Here is a 22043-nt window from a genome sequence, read left to right on the forward strand (position 1 = left end):
AACACTCGTTACACTTTAACGGTGACTTCATTGTTACATTCCTGCTCGTTTTCTCTCATAAGTCTCTAATCTCCTTTTTTTGTCACCACAGAAGACTGACAAGATGTGAGGTATTACTGTAGGAATCTTGCCCTTGACTGAGGCACTGGCCTCAAAACAGGAGTCAGTGCACTGTGGGTGCTCCTAAATGGTTGGGTTGGGTCAAATGACAAAGCATAACTGGGGCTATACTGTAGTTAACCATTCTGTAGCACTGTGATGGACAGAGTTGACAAACACCTGCCATAGTGTAATAAAGAATGAGGGAAGAAGAGCTACTTTTATCTGACAGCAATGAAACACAAAGCAGGAGCTCCTGATGCATTGATAGGCAGAATACTGTTTACCCCCCCTCCCCAAAAAAAACCAAGGCACACTGCTTTATTATGTAATGATCCGATAGTATGGTGGACCAAAATGCAAGACACTGACAAGAGGTAGATGAAGTTGTTGACGATTTATTGTCCGACCACAGTGAAGGAAGGTGGGGTGGAAGTGATGGTGGAAGACGGACTGCAGGCAAAAGTTCTTAAAGAAAACATGGAAACTACTGAAGCGTGAACCCGCACAGTAACTGAGACGATGATCTGGTGAGGAGTGGGAGTAAAGCCAGAGTTGATATCCTGTAAAGTTGATGAGTAGATTGCTGACAGGTGTGTGCAGAGCAGAGAGCGGTGACGAGCTGATTGATGGCAGGTGTGACATTTTGCACCTCAAACTTCTCTCTTGCGTTGTCCTGATGTGAATATAGTGAAACTGTAGCCTACATACATTAGAGCAAGGGTTGACATTTTTGGGAAATATATTTACTAACTTTCTTGTAAACGAAAGAGTGATACCACTTTCATATAGGTCTGTAGCCAGCGGCAAGTTAGCTTAGCTTAGCACAAAGACTGGAAACAGGGGGAAGCCGCTAGCCACTGCTGGTTGTGTGGCAACCTCTTACTGAAGACAAGTCTCCAAGAGGTCACTGCGGTAGCCCAAGAAAGAATCCATTGAATTATTAATGGTTAGTTTAAGATATGCTGGATTTTGTTGCCGTGCTAACTGCTTCCCCCGGCTTCCAGTGTTTATCCTAAGCTAAGCTAAGCTAAGCTAACTGGCTGATAGCTGTAGCTTCATATTGAGCCGACAGTCATGAGTGTGGTATCAATCTTCTCATCCCACTCCTGGCAAGAAAGTGAAGAAATGCAGCTCTCAAAATGTCAAATTATTGCTTTCACAAATCCAACTACTATAACAGTGTGTATGTTTAGTTTCTACAAAAAAGAATAGGGTTTAGGGTTGTTAAATGTCACTCTCGGGTCGGGTTGTCTGTGCTGCTCATTAGACAATCATGCTTCTCAAAGCGAGCTTGGTTTGAATTAGGGCTGGGCGATAAATCGATTTAATCGATTAATTCGAATGTGTGCTTTAAGGCGATGTGTTTTATTGAAAATCGAGAAAATCGCCCCCACTCCTCCCCCCCGTTGGGTTCCCGTAGTTGAGTGCGCGCGCATTGTTTACAAACGAAAACAATGGCGGCCAGCAGTGAAGCTCTCGTTCTTAAGAGAGGGAAGAATGTGTCTTCGGTGGTCTGGAAATGGTTCGGGTTCATGTCATCTGACACCGAACAAACAGCACCACGATGTAAGGTCTGTCTAAAAGCTATTGCTACAAAATCAAGCAGCACAACAAATTTAATGCAGCACCTCAAACAGAGGCATGCCGCCGAGTGGGAGAAGCGTTGCGCCCTGAGCAGGGAGCAGGACCGCGGGAGCACAAGCGATGCCGTCTTCCTGGCAAAAAATATTTAGAAAAAACATGCACTACTGTTTAATACTGTTGGTTATGTTGTGAATGCACTTGATTTTGTTTACATGCACTTATTTACTGTGCAAAATATGTTATGTTGATGTTAGATCAGATGTTGCACTTTTGAAAATGTGAATGTTAAAGGGTCACATACATTTTATTTCATGCTGTGTTTGTATCAGTGTATTCAGTTAGAAAAGCTTAGTGTAAAAAGTTACATTTGCACAGTTGTTTACAATGGAAGGCTACTATTTAATGCCATTTAATGTTATGTTTAATTTAATTTTATATTTAAATGATTCAGGGAAACAAAAGAGTGACCAAATACTTTTTGTATACTACAGGCACCTTTCTACAATGTTCAGGTTTTGTTTGCACTTTATTTTTATCAACCTACGAGGGAAAATCATCACAAAATAAAATAAAAAAATGTTTTCAACAGCTTCTGTCATCTGCAAAAATTTGTGGGGGAAAAAATCGATTTAAATCGTGAATCGGATTTTTTGTAAAAAAATCGGAGATTTTTTTTTTAGGCCATATCGCCCAGCCCTAGTTTGAATGTAAAATGCGTAAAAATAAATCTGTTCATTCAAGATGAATAAAAAGCTGGTTGTCTTACCATCAGTCTATCTGTTGTTGTCTCCTCCCACATTCATCTCTCTGTGCCTCTAGATAGACTCCGCTCTGCAGTTTAACTCACACACACACACACACACACACACACACACACACACACACACACACACACACACACACACACACACACACACTGCTTTGCTATCGTCATGGTTTATTGGGCGGCCATTCAGAATGAAGGGCCAAGGGCCCCCAAGCTGGCTGTTTGATATATAAATATAAAAGAGTGTATACAAGGATAGGTGGATATCTGGTCTTTAAGTCTAGATCGAGGTTGTTTGAAAAGTCATCCACCACACTGTACAGGTCAAATTTTTAGCCACTACCTTAATAGATGGAGCTTCTCACTCCCACCTGTTCATCAAAATACCTGAGTGAAACATGTGTTCAGGGTCCTCACCTGACAAAAGTGATTGCTTGAATTTGGGGCGGCGATGGCTACTTTTCTTAATATTGGCTAAAATGTTAAATAACTCGTGTACCACATTTGCCCTCAGTAAATTCCATGCTTGCTGGTCCCAAACCAGCTCTGCTGTCTTAGCGAGGGAACTTTTTCTCAGAGCTGTGCTGACCACACATACTTTACATGCCTCTCTTTCTGATAGCATTCACCATAGTTACTGAGAATTAAATGAAACGGGATCGCAAAGCCATTCACACAGTTAACCTTTTTTTTTGTGCTAAAAAAATGTTCCTGCTGAGACAGACTGAGCTTCAGTGAAATCAGTTGATTTGATTCATGACTCAGAGAGTTGTATTCATCCCATATGTGCAGGTATTCAGAAGGAAGAAGTTAGCACACAACATGAAAAGAGATTTAGGGGATACATTCTCAAGGTAATTTTGTCCCAAATGCCGTTGGAGAAGAGGTCTGATATTCTGTGAACATACTCCTCTCAGAAAAGTATGTATTGTATTTGTAGTCTCGGCATCCAGAGATAAAGGTTTGTTGACGACATCTGAGCATGCCGAGGCTGTAATCCAGGCACAGATGCAGAACATGAGTGTGGTAATGGCACAATTGCACGAGTGTGAGAGCGCAGCCACCGTCTGCCTCGTGTTTGTTTTGTTTGTGTTGTAAACAAAATTTGGCGGAAAGAAGAGGTTCAGGACGGACGTTTAGATATTGCATTGTGAGAGAAGAGATTTGTTAAATCGACAAGGAGTGCAGACTACACAACGGTGGTAAATGACAAACGGCTTCACTTTCACAAGCTCACCTGTTAACATTGTTTCGGTGGAGTAACCTGATATTTCCTCCTCTGAGAGTCTGTATTTTGTGCTGCTGTGTAATTTTGCCTCTGAATACGGTGACGATAATGTAAATGTCTTCACAGAAAGATGAAAATTTGGTTCTTCGTCTGATGGCTTTTAAAAAGCAGACACATTTTAGATGTGCAATATTTTTAAACCGTCCAAGATTTGTAAAAAGTTTGTTTTCAAGAAGGTTAAAAATGACCGTGAGCATCATGACTTGTAATACAGGTCCGGTGTTTTATAGACATTCTATATGTAACCAAACCTTTCATAGCCTCAAGGTTTGTGTAAAAGTTACAGTTATGTAACCGCCCTGATATCAATAGCCGAGACAAGAAATTTCCGAGGGGATAAACGTCTTCAATGCATTACGTCACCATGTAAACAAAGCCTGTAATGGTGTGGTGGTATTTCAACAGAAGGAATCAAGGATTTGACCTTTGATCTCTGCCAGTATATAAGTTGTTCTTCTACTCTGGCTTGTTAAGAATCGTGTTTAGAATAAAGTTTAAGGCCAACTTGAGAAACCTACAACAACATATTTCCTCTTTCATTCATTTTCAAAAAGCCATAAAGATAGTTTAGTTCTGTAAACAAATGGAAAGACTGAATGAAAGGAAGCAGGAAAAGGTGAGAAAAACAGAAGCAAGTTGGGCTTTCTTTACACTCTACCATCATCTGATGGTCTTTTATTTTCTCAGTGTTTGTGTCACAACAGTGGAGCGTGTTAATGAAGCATTAGAATGAATCACCACCTGGCCTGTGTGCTGTTGTTATCCAGACACACCCCGCTCCCTGGAGAGGCCCAGACCTGTTCAGAGAGACACGCAACACCGCAGAGGATTTGGTAGGCGTGGTAACGCCTTGGCATGATAGATTAGACAAATAAATAAATAAGACATGCAGGAAGTAACGAGGATAATGACAGGGAGGCAGGAACTCTGTGCTGGAGATGAAGGGCAGTTGTATACCCACACCGCTAAATGAAACATGGGTGAATGGGTGAGTGCATTGATGGATCCTATATCCATTTCATTTTTAAAGTCAATAAAACGCTGCTAATCAAGTGCTCCAGAGTAGAAATCAAACTATATTACCACGGTCCAACTCAAGCTGATTATTTTGTCAGGACTTAAATTACGCGGATACTTTTCTAACAGCGGCTATCCCTATAGAGTGGTCTCGTGTGACGTCACAGTTTAGCTGTCGGCCATGTTGGAGTACACACAAAGCCACTGGCATGCACGGCTGAGTCGCATCACCTATCGATCATGGTGAACTTTTGTGCTGTCGTTGGTTGTGGCAGCAGAGCTGATAGAGACAAGAAATCATTCTTTCGTTTGCCAGCGGTCATTACACATCAAGGAAATGACACGAAGGAGCTATCCAAGCGACGTCGCGAGAAATGGCTGTCACGCATCTCTCGAGATATAAAGGAATGGAATTTGGCGTACACTAGAGTATGTGCGGATCACTTTATAAGTGGTCAGTGATTTTATTTACAAATTCGTTTGTGAACAGTATTTAATAAAGGAAATATAAATTAAACTTGGACATGAGAAGGTTACCGAAGCTTCATCGGCCCGTGACAGCAGTCGGTACCAGAGACGTGTCGAGCGTGTACAACAGGCGGAACACAGAGATGCAGCCTCAGCATTGCTTGATATGAGTTTAACGTCAGATCATATATATATATATATATATATATATATATATATATATATATATGAGTGTGTGTGTGTGTGTGTGGGGGGGGGGGGATGAAGTTAGAGGTTAGTTTAAAGTTAATTCCTACACACACGCACACAATGACATGCATGTACAATGTAAACAAACACACGTGTCTGTTTGCACTGAGTAAACATTGAATATTGCTAAATATCGGACCAGATCTGTATATATTTACTCTTCCAATGACGAGATGAGAATTCTCGACGACCGTTGCATTGACGTCTCGGACCCATCCACTGACAAACTGATTATAAGCGTAGAGCCCTTTGTAGCACTCCAACTCGTCTTTTGTGTAAGGACTGGGGGTGTTCACGAGATACGTGTAGATGTTGGCGTAGTTTACCGATGGAAGATAAGTAGGATCGGCACTGAAACCATCTGCACTCATCGTATAGGGATCCAAATTACCAATAACCTTCAATTTGGCCAGGTAGCGAACCTTTGATGCACTATCCAGTGATTCAAAGTATGGTATGTTCGCCGCACTTCCTTGTTTACTCGCCGCCATGTAGGATCTGTATGTACTCCAACATGGCGGACAGACCTCGTAACTAAGGAGATCGTGACGTCGGCGAGACCACTCTATAGCTGCAGCCGGGCATCACAGTAGATTATCAGCCCCACGGCGAGCTCTTTACCTTTGAGTCATGCTGACGAAGGCACGATGTGGAAAGAGTGGTGAGGAAAGGTTATTACCACTGCAGGCCATGTTATTTGTACCAACTTGTCCTATGGAAGAAAGGTGGAATTTCACCAACTTCTTGTGTAACCATTAATCTTGTTAGTATGCTTATTCAATCTTACAGCATGCAAGCCAGAACAAAGACACTGTATTCAACACTGTTTCTTCCCTTTTTTTTAATGTACATTTGAAGTCAAGTGTTTCTGATAATTGCAAGACAAATGAGCATGTTGACCCAAATGCAGTCACAGGGAAACACATTATGCATCTGGTAAGCAGAAGCAAGACTAAACTAAGCTGATGCACAGAGGTCTGGCGGACATATGGGGGCACTAGTCTGTGACTGACTGTCTTTTATCCTCCAGTAAAGAGAATGACTTCTTGTTTTCAACATGTTGAACATGTGTGAAGACGTTTAGCGACTCGTGCCACCTGAACCAGTTGAGCTGTCTTATCACGGCTTTGTGGTTTACACTTCCTGAAATGTTGGGACATCGACCAATCTTCGTAAAGCCTTTGCCAATTTTATTTTGACTTCCCAGAACAAAGTTGTGTATGTTCTGACGCGCAGTACAATGTGAATTGTGCAACAACTTTCAGCCTACTTTTTCGATGCACTGCTTTGAGTTCAGCCCCTCTGAGTTAGTTGTAATCTGCAGCACCAGCTGTAGTGGAAGCAGTCCCACTGAATGGCCTCTCTGTCTGCACTGAGCCTCGTTGTGTGTGTGTGTGTGTGTGTGTGTGTGTGTGTGTGTGTGTGTGTGTGTGTGTGTGTGTGTGTGTGTGTGTGTGTGTGTGTGTGTGTGTGTGTGTGTGTGTGTGTGTGTGTGTGTGTGTGTGTGTGTGTGTGTGAAACTGGAAACAATGGGTATCCAATGAGACAGGAGCCGTGTTCCTTAGTTCTGAGCTGCCGTTAGAGGGGGAGGACTGGAGGGGAGAGGCCTTTTGTTTATGTGCTTGTGAGTGTATGAGAGAGGAAGGGGGAGGCGTTAGAGATAGGTAGGGTATAGGTTAGATGTATGAGTGTTCGGGCACACATTCTGTCTTTGTTTGTTTTGTTGTTGTGGCCTGTGTGTAGACGAGAGACCAGGCGGGTAAAACCCTCCGTATAATTAGTCTGTTAATCCAGTTTTGAGCCGTGTTAGAAGTTCGGAGCTGCACGTTTTAGTGAGACCGAGGCCAGCGAAGCAGCCACAACTTTCCCTCTTACTTTGTCCCTTTTAAATGTAGTCTACAGAGCTTTTAGCCTGCATGGAGCCCATGATATAAAAGTACATCCAACTGCCTGAAACCCCTTTCTCCTGCTTTGGGTTTCTCATGATTTATTATCACTATATCTTATTCTTTCTTTGATATATTTGTTCACAGCTTTGGGTGCAAGACTGAATGAAGGAACGGCAATACAGAACTTTCGGAGTCATTTCAATTGCTTTGAGGAAATATTCCATTTTTACTTCAAAGCTGGGTCTTACCTATTAAGAATGCAGTACTTTGTAAGTGTTTATTATGTTGTTTGAACTTTTCTAACGTCTCTCATTTCCCCGGTCTGTGTGTTTTGTGGGTATGTGTCACACGAAAGCACACGCAAGGAAAATGCGTGTGTGTGTGTATAAATCCATGCTCCAAAGCTCAGCCACACCCTGCTCATTATGTTCAGAGGAAACTGTCCACACAAACCATGTAATATTCACATATGCATCTTTGGTGAGGCCACCTATTTCTTCTTTTCATCCCGTTTGCCTCCTGCTTTATCCACATTGGCCCCCTTTATTGAAGACAGAACCTGGGAGTAGCCTATCTTAAGCACCAGAGGGCAGGAGAGAACCACGCTGAGACTGAGGATACGTTACTGGGCCTGGGTAACTTTTCACATGTACATGGAAGTTTACCCTCCACTTATAAGACAACTATAGGCAATTTAAACACATTTGTTGTCATTTTGCACAGAGCATTTATAAATCTACATTGCTTTTCTTTTTAACATGTTTAACTTAATGTCCCTATACTCTACCAGAGGGGTAATCTTGGTATGAATACAAATCCAACCTTAATCTAATCTTATATTCTGTTGAAAGAAGCCTGACAAATAAAAAAACAAAACAATGTAGATTGCGGGGAAACCACCATCAAAAATAATATTACAAGCAAAACCCCCTAAACGTTTTCCCTTCCCTCTATTTTCATCTAACCTTTTATTTTTGTCACATTCACGCTCTGATGTCTTTTAACATTCGCTGAATTATTCCCACAGACAAGTTTACACCGACTTATCTGTCTTTATATACTTCTCTGCTATCACTATATTAGTCCTGCAGGGACTCGCACCCCATGATAAAGTTATACTAATCTCCTCAGTTATCACTTCTATATTCCTAGAGGGATTCATGCAGTACCTCAATAACCATACCTTTTAATAATCTGTGTCAAAACTACAGCATTTGGTCTTTATGATAGGCCACTCTTTTGTTATACCTCCCTGCAAAGTTAACATGGGATGGCTGCAGCGCTTTGGGTGTCCGGATGTGTTTGGAGAGACTGATCTTGCACGTAAAACTTCCCTGATATTTGAGGCGCTGCAGGGATTTATGGAGCATGCCCAGTGCGCGCCTCTCAGCTCCAGAGCAAACCGCTGGTGCAGCGCAGGAGTCATACCGAGCATAGCCTGCGTGTCAGTGCAGTCGACTTACAGCTGGCTGTGAGGACAACTGACGCTACTCTTCTGTTGCTCTTTTATCGCGCGATACATTTTACCCATATTTACTTTTTTTTTTTTTAAGTATCATTGGCTCGCTGTCATTACTCTTCGGGTTTAATTGTATTAAAGTGGTTTCTAGAAAACAAAAGTTGGAGGCTGGGCCTTTCGCTTTTTGACCGTCGCTTGAGAGTTGAAGAAGAAGAAGAAGAAGAAGAAGAAGAAAAAAAGCTGGTCTTTTTTTGGGGGTAAAAACTCGATAAATGCTTCTAACGAAAATGGACCTGTTGAACTACCAGTACCTGGACAAAATGAACAACAACATTGGCATTCTCTGCTACGAAGGTAAAGTGAACGGTGTGTTTAAAAAAATAAAAATACTCTGAAGTGTCCGTTAACGCTGTGAGTTAACCGTTAGCGACGTGGTGGAGCGAAGTTTTCACTCAACTCACCGAAGCTTAACGTTTAGCTTTCCACGAGCCCTGCAGAGAGAAGTTGTTGCTTAATTGAGTTTGTAACGACTTATGAATATGGAGTTAAATGGGTTATAACCCTTTCAACTGTTTGAACTTGGTGCTAACATGCTATTGGAAACATTAACTTATATTTCCCATGGAGCATAGTTTTATCCGTTAGCAACGTCATTTCATGGCTCTCCTCCTATGGCTGGTTCCCACTATGTTGCTCACGGTAGTTGCTCAGTTATTCTGAGTTTTTACTGTCTGTTAATCATATCAAGCGCTTGCATTCCTAACGTTGTGATATATGTGGTTAAATGTCTGGTTTTAGCTGTATCAGGATGTGACAATATCTCACGTATTGACACGGTGTGTGTAGTGATTTGACCCAGTTGTCTATTAGATAAGGGCTGGTATTTATCTTTCTCTTCTTCTCTTCTTTGCTCTTGTCTTTTTTTTTTAGCATGAGCAGTGTAGAAGTTATTGTTACACACACAGAGCACAAAGAGCAGCAGCTTATTAGCAAAGTGACTGACTCTTGGAGCAGTGTAACTCTTGTCCTGCAGTCAGTGCTCCCATGTATGTAAAATATTTTTTTTGGGGGATTAATACAAGTTGTGTCCTCTGGTCCTGATTTCTATCACAACATGCAGAAATCAACTCCAGCACTGAAAAGAAAACAGTCTACTCAAGTCAGCTTTTTGTCATGAACTGCAACAAATGCACAGGAGGAACAAATGTTAGGATTGTTCATTGCAGACTGATCAGCAGGCTTTCTTTTCATCTCCCCCCTCCCTCTCTGCTGCTGTGCCACAGTTAGCAGCTCTTCTCTACATGTAACATATCATGATCTTTGAGTAGCTCTCTTATTAAGACTGTGCGACTGAAAACCCGTTTTGCAGATTTGAGGGAGGGTCACAGAGGCAGTTTGGCAGGTGGCCAAGTGCCATTTTATAGGAGCAAGTAGAAGAAACATGTTTTTTTTTAAGTGGTTGAGCATGTGATTACGGTCTCTGTCAACAGAGCTGTACTTTTGTCTGTTTCACTGCTTTGTGTGGGGAGGGAGTGTTGTGTTGTGTTGCAATTCCTGTTTGACCCAAAATGATTGCTCTTTTAGGCATGTGACTTTTCAAGTTTTGAGAAAGATCATTCTCCAGTGCAGTGATGGTGCAGCAGATATGAGGGGTTGAAGTCAATCAGAAGGGGTTTTCTGTATCACTGCAAATCATCTTTCTCAGGTGTAATCCTGTCTTTGTCAGTGAAGTGAATATGGGAGGATGCTACTTTTTTTTTTAGTGGTGTTTCTATACTTTTATATCCTCTGGGTGTCTCTTGTAGGTGATGTGTTTGGACACAATGCTTTATTTCTACCTTAAGCTCATCTCTACATGATTAGCCCATCTACTGTATTGGTTATTCTGTTTGTTTTTTATTGTGTGCGAGTGTTGTTTTGAGCTGACTGAGCTAAAAACTGACTCCATCACGTGCCCCGCGATAAGAAAACAAAGATGAATGAAGAGGGAAAAGAGCCAACCCTGGAAAAAAAGAGTGAAAGAAAAGCCGTTCATGTTCAAACACGTCAAGCCAAGAAGGGGGTTGGATGAGCTTTGTGATATTGTGGGTGTGCTGACTTGTTATTGTATGCATGAGCACACATACTCACAATACATTCCCCCTCAAATAAATGCTCATATATACTGGTACTTCCTTTTGTTTTCTGAAACCTTCACACTGTTGTCATCGTCGACATTTATTCGCAAGTGCAGTTTAGGGATGCACTGATCAAGTCAGTTCTAAAAGTAACTTTGAAAACATGTTTTAGTTTCATGAGATGTTAGAGAGTTAGAGAGTTAGCAGTGGGGATGTTAATATTCCACCGTTTAACCCTGCAATCTGTTCAGCAGTTAAAAGAAACATTAAAAGCTTCAGAGGACTTGTCACTTTAAAGGAGCGTAGCGCTAGTCCACCTTAAATGTCAGTCCACCTTAAGTGCACCCCATTCACCATGATCATCAGCTGGCTGACATGCAAGACACAGGAACTTAACTTGGGTCTCCTCACGACAAACAGACTACTGAAGTGACCATGAGTCCCGTGCTTCCGCTACTAACTGATGTGAAACGTTACGACATGAATTCAGAAAAACCATACACAACATTACCAATACTCTGTGTCCATAGTGAGTATCCATCACTTCCAATGAGTTTTATAACAAACAACCGCCACATCATGTTAACGGCGACACCTGCGATTAGTGGCGTGGACTTAAATAATTGGCTTTATCAAACCACCACCTAGTGCTTTGAGACTTATTACACTTAAACACAAATCCTCCTCTGATCAAGTCTTCTGTGTTAATACAATTTTTTTTGAGAATCGGGTCAGTTCTTGGAATGATGTGAAATGGAATACAGCAAGCATCTTGTCGACGCAATCTAAAAGCAAGAAGCCTTTCATCGACGCCTGTTGTTCTGGGGCTGATGCGTAGACAATCAGTTATTATAAAGACATTGATCCACATCCAGTTCCCTCCGTGACTCTTCGTGTGCATGAATGCAAAATTGAACAACATTAAGAATCAGACATTGGTGTGTATAGGTGACAGTTGAACGAAAGGTTGGTAGTAAATCCAGGTGTGTTACTTTGGTTATGGACACACCCCTTCTGACATTAATTTGACTGACAAAGTTTAGTTTAAAAACCAAACTGTGACTCTCAACCTTATCCTGTGTGCCCTTTAGCGCCCTATATATCATACATTATTACATTGTTGTGACAGTAATTGACGAAGGAAGTCCATTGATATAATAATAATAATAATAAGATATGTGAGTCATTCCAAACAATTGCTCCAATCTCACACCAGCTGATTGCTCTCATTTAATTTCAAACTATATTATTTCCCAACCACATTATACTCTGCTCTCGACTTATACATTTGAAAATGGCTGCTTTTAGCCAGCTGTGCAATTGATTTGGATATATATATACATATTAGGATATGTGTAATATGCAATGTTTTCTCTTTCTCTGTCAGTCCGTCTGTTCATGCGTCTCTCTCTCGCTCTCTCTCTCTCTCTCCAGCTCTCCCTTTCTCTTTCTGTAAAGCCGCTATCAGTTGTAGGCCTGCAGGGTGGGAGGGGGGCTGGGGAATGCTGACTGTCGCTTTTTGCTGCTGAGCGCTGGGAAATAAACAAGGTTGAAAACCTCCTTAAGGCCATCTACTTTTGTAAGCGTCTCCTCCTCTTTGTCTGTCTGTCTTGCTCTCCTTTTCTCTTGTCTGTCAGAGATCAAACCAATCTGACATCCGGTTTAAAAGTTCAGCTCACACAGACAACAACTTCTGTGGAAGAGCTTTTTGTTTCTTTCTCGGTCCCTTTTAAGCGTTCAAAAACTTAAAACCTCAATGGACTTAGAAAAATGCAGGCAACCCAGAGGGCCAAGTTCAGGTTACAGAGAAACTGAGCCAAAAATAACCGAGCTGCTGCTTTGCAGAGAGAGAGAGAAGAAGAAGAGGGCATGCTCGGACTCATCCTTTTTTAAGTACCTCAAGGGGAAACAGGAGAGAGGGAGAAAATGAGAGGGAAATGAAGAGATAGAGGGGTTGACCTCTTTTTGTAATCCAATCTCATCCTGATTGCAAGCTGTTTGAAGTTCTGTCAAGAGAAACAGGCTTTGATCACATGGACCTGATGAACTGAGAGGGCAGAGAGTGGAGTCTTCCTTCTGTGCTGCAGCTGTACTTCCACTGATTGTCTGCTCATTGAACAAAACAAATGGCGTTTTATCCAGTGTCCTTTATCTAATGAACAAATATGTATACCAGATAGAGTCCTTTCTCGGTTTGGCGTTTTGTGCTTCTGCCTATTTCTACAGTTTATTTTGCCTGCTGCTGTGTGCACATATCATTAGGTGACAATGATATGTTTATATTTTACGATTAAAATTCTGTATTGGTGACTCACAGGCTTTTTTAAATTTGTTTAAGTAAATCTATAGACTCAGTTTCCAGTTTATTAGGGATCCTTAGCTAGAACTAATGCAGTCATCTCTGAATGTAGGATTCATTGCAAGGCTGCAGTAGTTTTAGTCAGGAGTACCTAACTGGTGCCTGAGTGTACTGTTGCTTGGGTTAACTGTTGCGCAGCAGTTAGGTCTTCAGTGTTTGACTCTGAATGGCCAGATGTCCTGTTTGTTCTCAGGGATTCTCCCCTTGTTGAGCACTTCACTCCTGAACCTCTTAACAAGCCACTATGGGTCCTGGATCCTGATTGGACGGTGTGGTGTCACAGTCTCCCTTCTTTTTATTGCCAGCCCTCTGTCCTGCCAAAAACAATGATGTCACCCTTGTTGCCATGGCACACCGCGGGGCTAGCAGGAACATGCTAGAGAGAGGGGGGGAGGAGCTGCTGCTGTGTTTGGGAGGCCGTGCTCAAACTAAACATACATAGAGGAACAGTGGAGGAATAGAGCACACCAGCACAAAGCCTTTTCATTGTGTGTGTGTGTGTGTGTGTGTGACTTAATGATACAGTTGTTTACGACCGCATGCACCCAAAAAGTCCCTGTTGTCTCTCCTCCAAAAGAACTCTGTCCACTCTAGTTTACAGGAAACTTCCTTGAGTGATTTACAACATGAATGCAGTGAACAAACAGTGCAGTATTGTGCTGCTAGCAGTGTTTAAAGTATCACCATTTATTTAGATCCTCAGAATCAATGTCCAGGAGATGTAAACGGGGAAAAAACACTTGGTGTTGCTAAAAGGAATGAGAGTAGTTGTGGAGAAAATTGCCTGTAGGAATGTTTTTTTTTTACTCTGGGCTTTATGTTTTGTTTGGGGAAAGTCAGACGGATGCATGAGGTTGAAGCAGTGGAAAGTCCCCGAGCTGAGACGGAGCCAGTGGTAGTTTTCCTGATTCCCTCTTGCTCTTACTCCCACTCACCCACGGCTCTGTACCGGGACAGGACTGCAGGTTAGCAGAGAGAAATAGTTCTCACACCACATTTAAACGTATGCAGAAGCCATCCACAACTATTTCCTCCAAAACATTACTAAACCAGATACTCCAGTTTGTGCCAGAGGTTTGCGCCTCACTCAGCAAACTGTACATGTCAACACAAATTCAGAAGTTTGAGCAGGAACACAGCATGTATGGTAACACTGTCATGAAGTAGTGTCTGTGGTCAGCATGTTTAAAGTGGCAATAAAACAGTTGCCTTCTACTTGAAAATACTATAATTTTGACTAATTACCATAATTGTACACCCATGGCTAAGCACCTTTTTTTTGTAAGCGCTGGTGCTACACTTTCCATTTAGAATATCTTCCTCTATGCTTTGAACTCTAATAGAGGTTCAACATCACTAAATACTCTCTCCCTCTCTTGTACCATGTCTCCTCTTCTCAGGTGAAGCCGCTTTGAGGGGGGACCCCAGACTCCTGTCTCTGTCCTCTTCCTCCTCCTCCTCCTCCTCTTCGTCCTCGTCCTCCTCATCGTCCTCTTCCCTCTCCAACCACAGGACGGGTCCTCCTCCCATCAGCCCCACCAAGAGGAAGCTGAGTGGGGACCAGGGGGACAGCGACATGGACGACAACGAGCACGTGGCGAAGATGAGCCGACTGTTTGCCGCTCAGCTGTGAGTACAAAACACTGAGAAATACTTTCGAACAGACGCCATTATAGGCTCGGAAGATATGACGAGATTAGCGTACAACACAATGTTGGTTGGTCGTGATAACGGTCCTCACGTGTCCACGATAACGGAGCGTAATCCATTATACAATGCCTGTAATTCATTCTGTCTGTCTCTCTCACACACACGCACGCACGCACGCACGCACGCACGCACACACACAAACACACACACTATGTGGCCATTGAAGAGGCCCCCTTGCTGCTGAGAAGCTACATACACACTACCGTTACCGTGTATGCCAGGGTTTCTGTTGGCCATGTGTTTTGCTTCCTTGCTTGTTGAAGCTGTGCACAGACAGACAGACAGGCTTTCTCAGAAGTCCCAGTTTGGACTCCAGGGTGCTATGCCAGGTTTAGCTGGCTCCACGCTGTTCTTCTTATAGCCACATGTCTCTGGAAGCTTGGAAACTGACGTTGAACGTTGGGAACGTTGAAAACGTTCCCACTTCCAGAGATTCCGGGGATTCTGGAGCACTTACTGGCTGTGAAGGGACCGGTCTCAGTTCTTCTCAGTCATGGGACTCCAGCCATTGATATTTCTTGTCGCGGCAGGCAAGGAGATGTTAGGTGGAGCTGTGCAGTTGAAAGTAAAACTAATTATATACAAGTAATATTATGAAGTCATGTTGTTTTTGCTGCCCAGTCACATTATTGTACTGCTTTTCTTATTATTAGCATTCTACTATATCCACTGTTGCTGTTATCATCAGGAGTGATCATCTTCTATGTACATGTATCATTTCTGTCCTATGTATTGACTCAATTATAATTGTCTTGTGTTCATTCTGTACACAACATGTATTGCTTTCCTGTCCATCATGGGAGAGGAATCCCGCATTCCTTATCCGACGTTAGGATGATCTCGTGTCTTCTGAGGCTCATCTTGTGATTTGTGGTATTGGGCTATACAAATAAAATTGAATTGTTGCTTCGCAGTCCACACGGCTGTGAAATGACACAACGGATCACCGTGGATGACATGCTGGATATACTTGAAGCCCTGGATTAAGAGTGGAGCACAGTGACTGGCAGTGTGTTGTGTGGTTAAGCGTGTGTAAACACACAGACGCATGTGTCGTACATACTGTCATGTGTTCACGCTTGCACAAACACCTGCTGCACATTAAGCAAATTGTTTGATTGAAATCACTGTTGAAAACCAAATTCTTCTGAGTGACAAACACTTCCCACATTTAGATTGTAAAGGTAACTTTTCAGTGAATGGTTATAGATCTATCTGCTCACTGGCCTGTGTCCGAGTGCAGAGGGATTTATTTTTGTGTTACAGATATAAATCTCTGTCTTCTCGTGGCACAGGGGGAAGGGTCTCTGTTCCTTCATCTTGTGACCGTCTGGGCTCACATATCAAAGGATTAGCTTGTGCGTCTTGACATTTGTGCCGAGTCATCTTGTTTTTCTGTTGTGAATGTGTCAGTGGTGGGAGAATTAACATTGTTCTCTTCAACCAGGCAGTGAATCGTCCTGACCACTTGGTGTTTTATTCCGTTGTCTCCATTGTTTGTCACTCTCTGTGACATATTTGTTTTTTATGCACAGTGCGGTTAACGTCTGCTTACATTGATAAGCAATAAAGCTCCGACTCGTGTGTCCACGAGTTGGATTTTATTATGTAAGTTGCTCTGCCGTAGTACAATGGGACTTATTGTCATATCAGCTTTCGGTTAGTGTCGGAACTCCTCCACACAGCTTCTAAATGCAACCACTCGGTGGAGTTACGCTTCGGTTTAAGACTTTTCGTACTGCTTATTGTACCATGATCATTTCCTAGAAGTAACACATAATAAGCCTCAATCCACTTGTTTAATCTTCACCTTAATTATGACCGTGGAGTTATTTGACTCTGGGGCCTGCAGGTTAATCTCTACCCAAGAAAAGTCAATTGCTAGTTGACGTGCAGCAACTTGAAGTTAAATCCAGTGCCTTCATCAAGATCTACGTCTTTGAAACCCATTTCCCTTCGGGCCATCCTCGAGGTACATTTATTGTTGTCATTTGATTTGAGGTTTCTCTGAGGGCAGTCTTTCCCTGGTAAAGATTAGCTGCTCAGTGAAACCTGCAGTAAGTCAGCTTGAACTACCGGTATTGTGTTTGTCCAAAAAAACAGTGATTACACCAAAGTGGAGTGTAGCTTGTTTTTTAGTCTGCACTGATTGCTCTTCTCAGTGTTGCCTATTCCTGCATGTTTAGGGGCTTTTGTGTTCATTCCTCCTCTTGAACAAAAAACAAAAAAAAACATTTTCTCTGTTATGCTTCAGCAGCAGTTTTCCTGTGCACTGAGTGCTTCGGTTGCTATATAATGTGTGTTGTTGTCGAGCTGCTTGTAAGTTGGCTTTATTTTGTGTCATATTTTGGGTGAGTAAACACGCAGACAGAAACCTGACACCTTAGACTTGAGGTGGGGCTATGAAGGAGGAAGCTCGGGTTTCTGTTGTTGGCCAATCACAACAGGCTGAAGTCAGGGGGCGGTACAGGCTGTGGTGAGAGGAAACAACATTCTGAACCGACTCGATCTTTCTTTTTCATGTGGGGCAGTATTGACAGGCGCGATAAATGAGCGGATTTTCTCTTTTGTCAACAGCCTGTGTATTTAAGGATGTGGTTGTGAGTGTATTTCTCTCAGCCGTCTTAGTGTTTTAACAGTGAAGTCACTATTGCCTTACAGAAAGGTTTATGGCATGGTAAATTCTGCAGATAAGTCTACTGGCAGGCTGATATGTGGATGTGATCTCCCTGTTTGTGCTGACTCTGCATGCGTTTGTGCAGGTATGCACATGTGTCGTCCTGTGAACTGTCCAAACGCGTGTGTGTGTGTGTGCGTGTGTGTGTGTGTGTGTGTGTGTGTGTGTTCTCTGAGGAGGAGTAGGAGGAGTCTGGAACAAAGAAGCCTTATCCTGTCCACTGGAGCCTGCGGGCTAGAAGCTTGCTGCTGCCTGCTCGCCTACCCGCCGCTCCGCAGTTGTAGACCCGCCAGTATAAAAGTCCTCATGCTCAGCTGTTTCATTCCTCCTTAAGAATAAGAGCCAGTCACAGAGCAAGGTTAAGGCTTTGTAATTGGGGAATAGAACTGCAGGGAAGTGTATTCGCAGCAGCCCGGTTACATGCGACTCAGTGGGCACTGGGCTTGTTGATTTACTCAGGGAACTATATCAAAAAATTAAGAATGTATTGTGAATTATTTAGTTTAACTTACCAATGACGCATACTAACGGACCCTTCTCTAAGTCCCGCCCCTTGAACGTTGACTGTCGGATTATAGTGTAGCATCGGCTGCTTGGTTTTGGGAATGGTTAAACGTTGTGCCTGGGGCACGTGTAATAGTGATACTTGGGTATGTCAGCACATAATAACTCGCATAAGCACTTCTATGCTAGCTACTGAAGGTAAACTGGATGTATATACATGCTGCTTTGGCTTTTCAATGGTGAATCACGATAAAAGCTTGATTCAATTTCAAGTCAGTTTGCTGCAGTAAGTACTGTAGCACACAGACACTGCAGCTGCTTTCTACTGGGAACTTCATCAGCAAGTTGTTCTCATGGAAGTTAGGCCAAGTAGGGGAAAAATCAGAGAGGTGGAGTTACTGTGTGTGTGTGTGTGCGTGTGCGTGTGCGTGTGCGTGTGAGACCAAGCCAGGTGAAGTCATTATTACCCCCTTGTTTTACATGTGTGTGCATTAGCGAAAAGGAGGATGTGGTGTTTTTCTTCTTCTGTGTGTGCACGTCACATGTGTTCTCATGTTGTTTTCTTTGCCACCTTGTTGTGGTTGTTCCCATATCCGAACTGTCCCAGCTTTGATAACAAAGGATGTTCTTCAGTTCTCTTTCTCTGCAGGCCGTTAACTGTCAAATATGTGCTTGATTCCTATCAGTATTCATGCATTAGTGGAAGTCTGAAAGATTTAAAGCGGCTGTGTAACGAGATGTTTGGGATTGATGCAACGGTTTATGTATTAAGTGTAATACACCTTCGGTGTGTTTCCTTTGGGGTTTGACATTTCTATTTTAAAGGATACAGATATCATTGCTAACCTCGGCATAGTCCTGCTACTAACTAAAGCATGGACTAAGCAGAGTAGAGATGTTTGTATACTTTATATACATAGCCTGGGTACGCCCTGTGTGTGTGTGTGTGTGTGTGTGTGTGTATCCATTTTGTGGGTTTGTACAGACCTTGCAGAGCTTGGGCCTGGTTGTAACCTGTGGTTGAGCCTTCATCCTCCTCTGCTTTTTTTCTTTTTGGTCGTCGTCTCCTCTTTACGCCCTGATTCTTCCCAGATGTTTCCTGTGTGTCTCTCTTTCTCTCTCTCTCTCTGTTCTTGCTCTTTATTTATTTCTTAAAGGAGTCCGATATGAACCTCTGCCCAACCAAAGATTTATTGTGAGGTTTTAGAACACAATTGTGAGAAAAGTCGTAGAACCTTTATAGCTCCTGTATGTTTGCCTCAATGTAGAATATAGCTAACTCACTAAATTGGCAGTCTGCTATAGAGCTAAACCTGAAATACAAAACCATATTTTTAAAGCCTTCAAATTCTTATGTTTATATTTGTTTTAATTTCATTTTCCACTTTGGCAATTAGGCAAGTTGGCTTATGCAAAGCTGTGAGAACAAATGACAAGTATTCCGATTGTAAGTCATTCAAACACGTGATCACAGTCCTGATCTTTAACTTGAGGTTACCTCGAAGACAGAGCGTCATGTGACTGGTTCCTTTACAGGCTGGACTTAAAGACGGATCTGACTGCTTCAGGATGTATGACTGTGTCATTTATGTGTTGAGGTCTGGACTCTCTGGGTTTCTAAATGAAACAGTGACTGACTACAACAGTGACTGACTACAACTAATGACCAGGCTACACCAAACACAGGCTCTAGTGAAGTAGAATCACATGGATATCTACTCTCTACGAGCTCACTTGTTTTTTTTAAATTTATTTTTAATTTTATAATTGAGTGATTTCCCACATAGCTCTAGTAGGCACAGAGTCCTTTTCCAAGTCCCTCTCTCCATCTCTTCCCACTCTTCTAGCTCTCATCCTGTCCTCTAGCCCCAGACCTGGCAACCCTCTCTCTTCAGCTCCCGCCCCTCTTACCACCCCATACCTGTGTCTCATGTGTAGCCCTCACCCCTCTCTCCCCAGCTGCGACCCCCAGTGATAATTGAGAGGTGAGTAAGAGGGACAAAGACACAGGGGTATGTTTTGAATGCCTGATCCCTGGCATGAAATGCGGTCCCCGGGTTTTTGGTGGGCAATCAGGCGAGTGGAAGGCGTAGGCGGGGGCGGCGGTGGACTCGACAGCGAGACATTCATTGGTCGGATTTGTTGATCCCGTTCACTGGCTCCTGCAGAGGCCCCTCTTGTGTGAGGATGTGGGCATGCCTGCTCTTTGGCAATGATTAAAGTTTGGGACAACTTCCATAACCCAACTCGAGACCCAGCTGTACGAGAGGGGGGAGTGCTTTATTACTATTGCCTCTTAGCTAATCTGCTGCTGATTGTTTACATCTGAAGACAACCAAGTTATACAGGAGGACTCTGGTTTGGGGAATCTTATTCAATACATTCATTATTATGACCTGATGTTATGTGATTAACTCCACAATGCAGTTACTCTTTGACTATTTGATAAATAACAGAAAACTGATGCCACTGTGGGGAAACACAAGAGCTTGTCGTCCAGGGTTTATAAAAATGCTGCCAAGTCTCCTTCTTTAACCCTCAGGAAGTTTGCTGCCGATTGTGAGAGAAAGAAAGAAAAGAGAGAGAGGGGGGGGGGGGTTCTGCTAATGTAAGCGCTCGGCACAAACGAAGGAAACTACTGACCTCACTCTTTCTTATAGGAGAGGTCCGGCCCATTCACATGCAGCTCTCCTCAGCTCTTCCTCTCTCCCGCTCTGTGTTCTGTATTCTGCAGAGACTATTTGTTTGTGGAGGATGCTGCTGTGGGCTCCAGATGCTTGACCCAGCAGTCAGGTTGCCTGGTCACATGGATTTACAACTGTTTGCCTGAACTTGTTGTTTTGCATCCAAACAAAACCTTAAAGGCCCGCTTTGACTTTTTGCACTCGGGTCTGTTTTGTATTCTCATTCAAGACTTTCTTCTGCAGAAATGCCTCCCTCCCCTGTGTCTGGTGGAGAATAAAGGAGAAAGAGAGAATCTCATGTTTAAGTGCAGCTCATTTATAGTAAATGTCATACTTTTGTTTCCCCCCCCCCCCCCCCCCCCAATTGAGGCTTCTGTGTCTAATAGTGTATATATTTCAGCGTAGGAAGGAGGAAGGCAGGCAGCGTTCATTTGGGCTGTGGGGTTGGAGAGAAAAGAAGAGATAGCAAGAGGAGAGTAAATCCTGCTCCCTGTAACTGGGCCTCAAATTGTAGGAGGAGACTGGAGCTGCACTAAGGCTGTAATATACAGTTGAACACACACACACACACACAGAACACAGACCACATTTGACGCACTGTGCAAAAATAATTGCTACCTGTTAAACCGCAAGCAAGTGTGCGCAGTATCAAGCACCCGCTACTTCACTACACACTGTATCAAAAAAGAGGCCAAAACCTGTGTCGTGTCAAACTGTCGTTACTTCAGCCTCTTATCCTTATCGCTGTTTTTTCGACGATTAAAATATGAGCTCACGGTTTTCAGAGAACCGAGGGATCTCGCTGTGGTGAGAACTGATTCTCTTTCATGTGGAAAGTGTGTGGCCAGCCTACCTGCTTTCACCGTTAGTCCTCAGTCAGCGGCCGTGAGTACGGACGCTGTGTTGTGGAACAGAAGAGCAAACAAACACACAAAGATGGATGTCTACTTGTCTACTTCAGCAGATTAAGTCAAGTGTTGAGATGCAGTTTAGAGATAACTGCTGCATAGTCCGGTCCATGTTTTCCTCAGACAGCACTGAGTGCAGCTGGCAGAGATCATGTTTGTCTCTGAGAGCTTTGTGCCCCTCTGTGCAGGGTTACGTTTGGAGTCCATCCATGCTGGATGAAGTTAGGAAAGTGTTCCTTCGTCGGTCTGTGTGTGTGTGTGT

At 43.0% G+C, this 22043-nt stretch overlaps 1 protein-coding gene across 3 annotated transcripts in view; it reads left to right on the forward strand.

Moving 5' to 3' along the window:
• The window catches only part of vgll4b (vestigial-like family member 4b), a 35855-nt gene that overhangs the window by 7419 nt on the left and 6393 nt on the right, over positions 1-22043 (forward strand). The window contains exons 1-2 of one of the 3 annotated variants that reach the window (XM_079266256.1): positions 8972-9176; positions 14699-14927. In XM_079266256.1, the coding sequence (XP_079122382.1) occupies positions 9095-9176; positions 14699-14927 (311 nt within the window). In that variant the 5' untranslated portion in view covers positions 8972-9094. Of the gene's footprint in view, positions 1-8971; positions 9177-14058; positions 14264-14698; positions 14928-22043 lie in introns of those variants that run through there. The other 2 variants (XM_079266255.1, XM_079266257.1) reach the window with 2 other exon arrangements.

This window comes from Melanostigma gelatinosum (genome assembly GCF_949748355.1).
Source record: "Melanostigma gelatinosum genome assembly, chromosome: 3".
Classification (NCBI taxonomy): Eukaryota; Metazoa; Chordata; class Actinopteri; order Perciformes; family Zoarcidae; genus Melanostigma; species Melanostigma gelatinosum.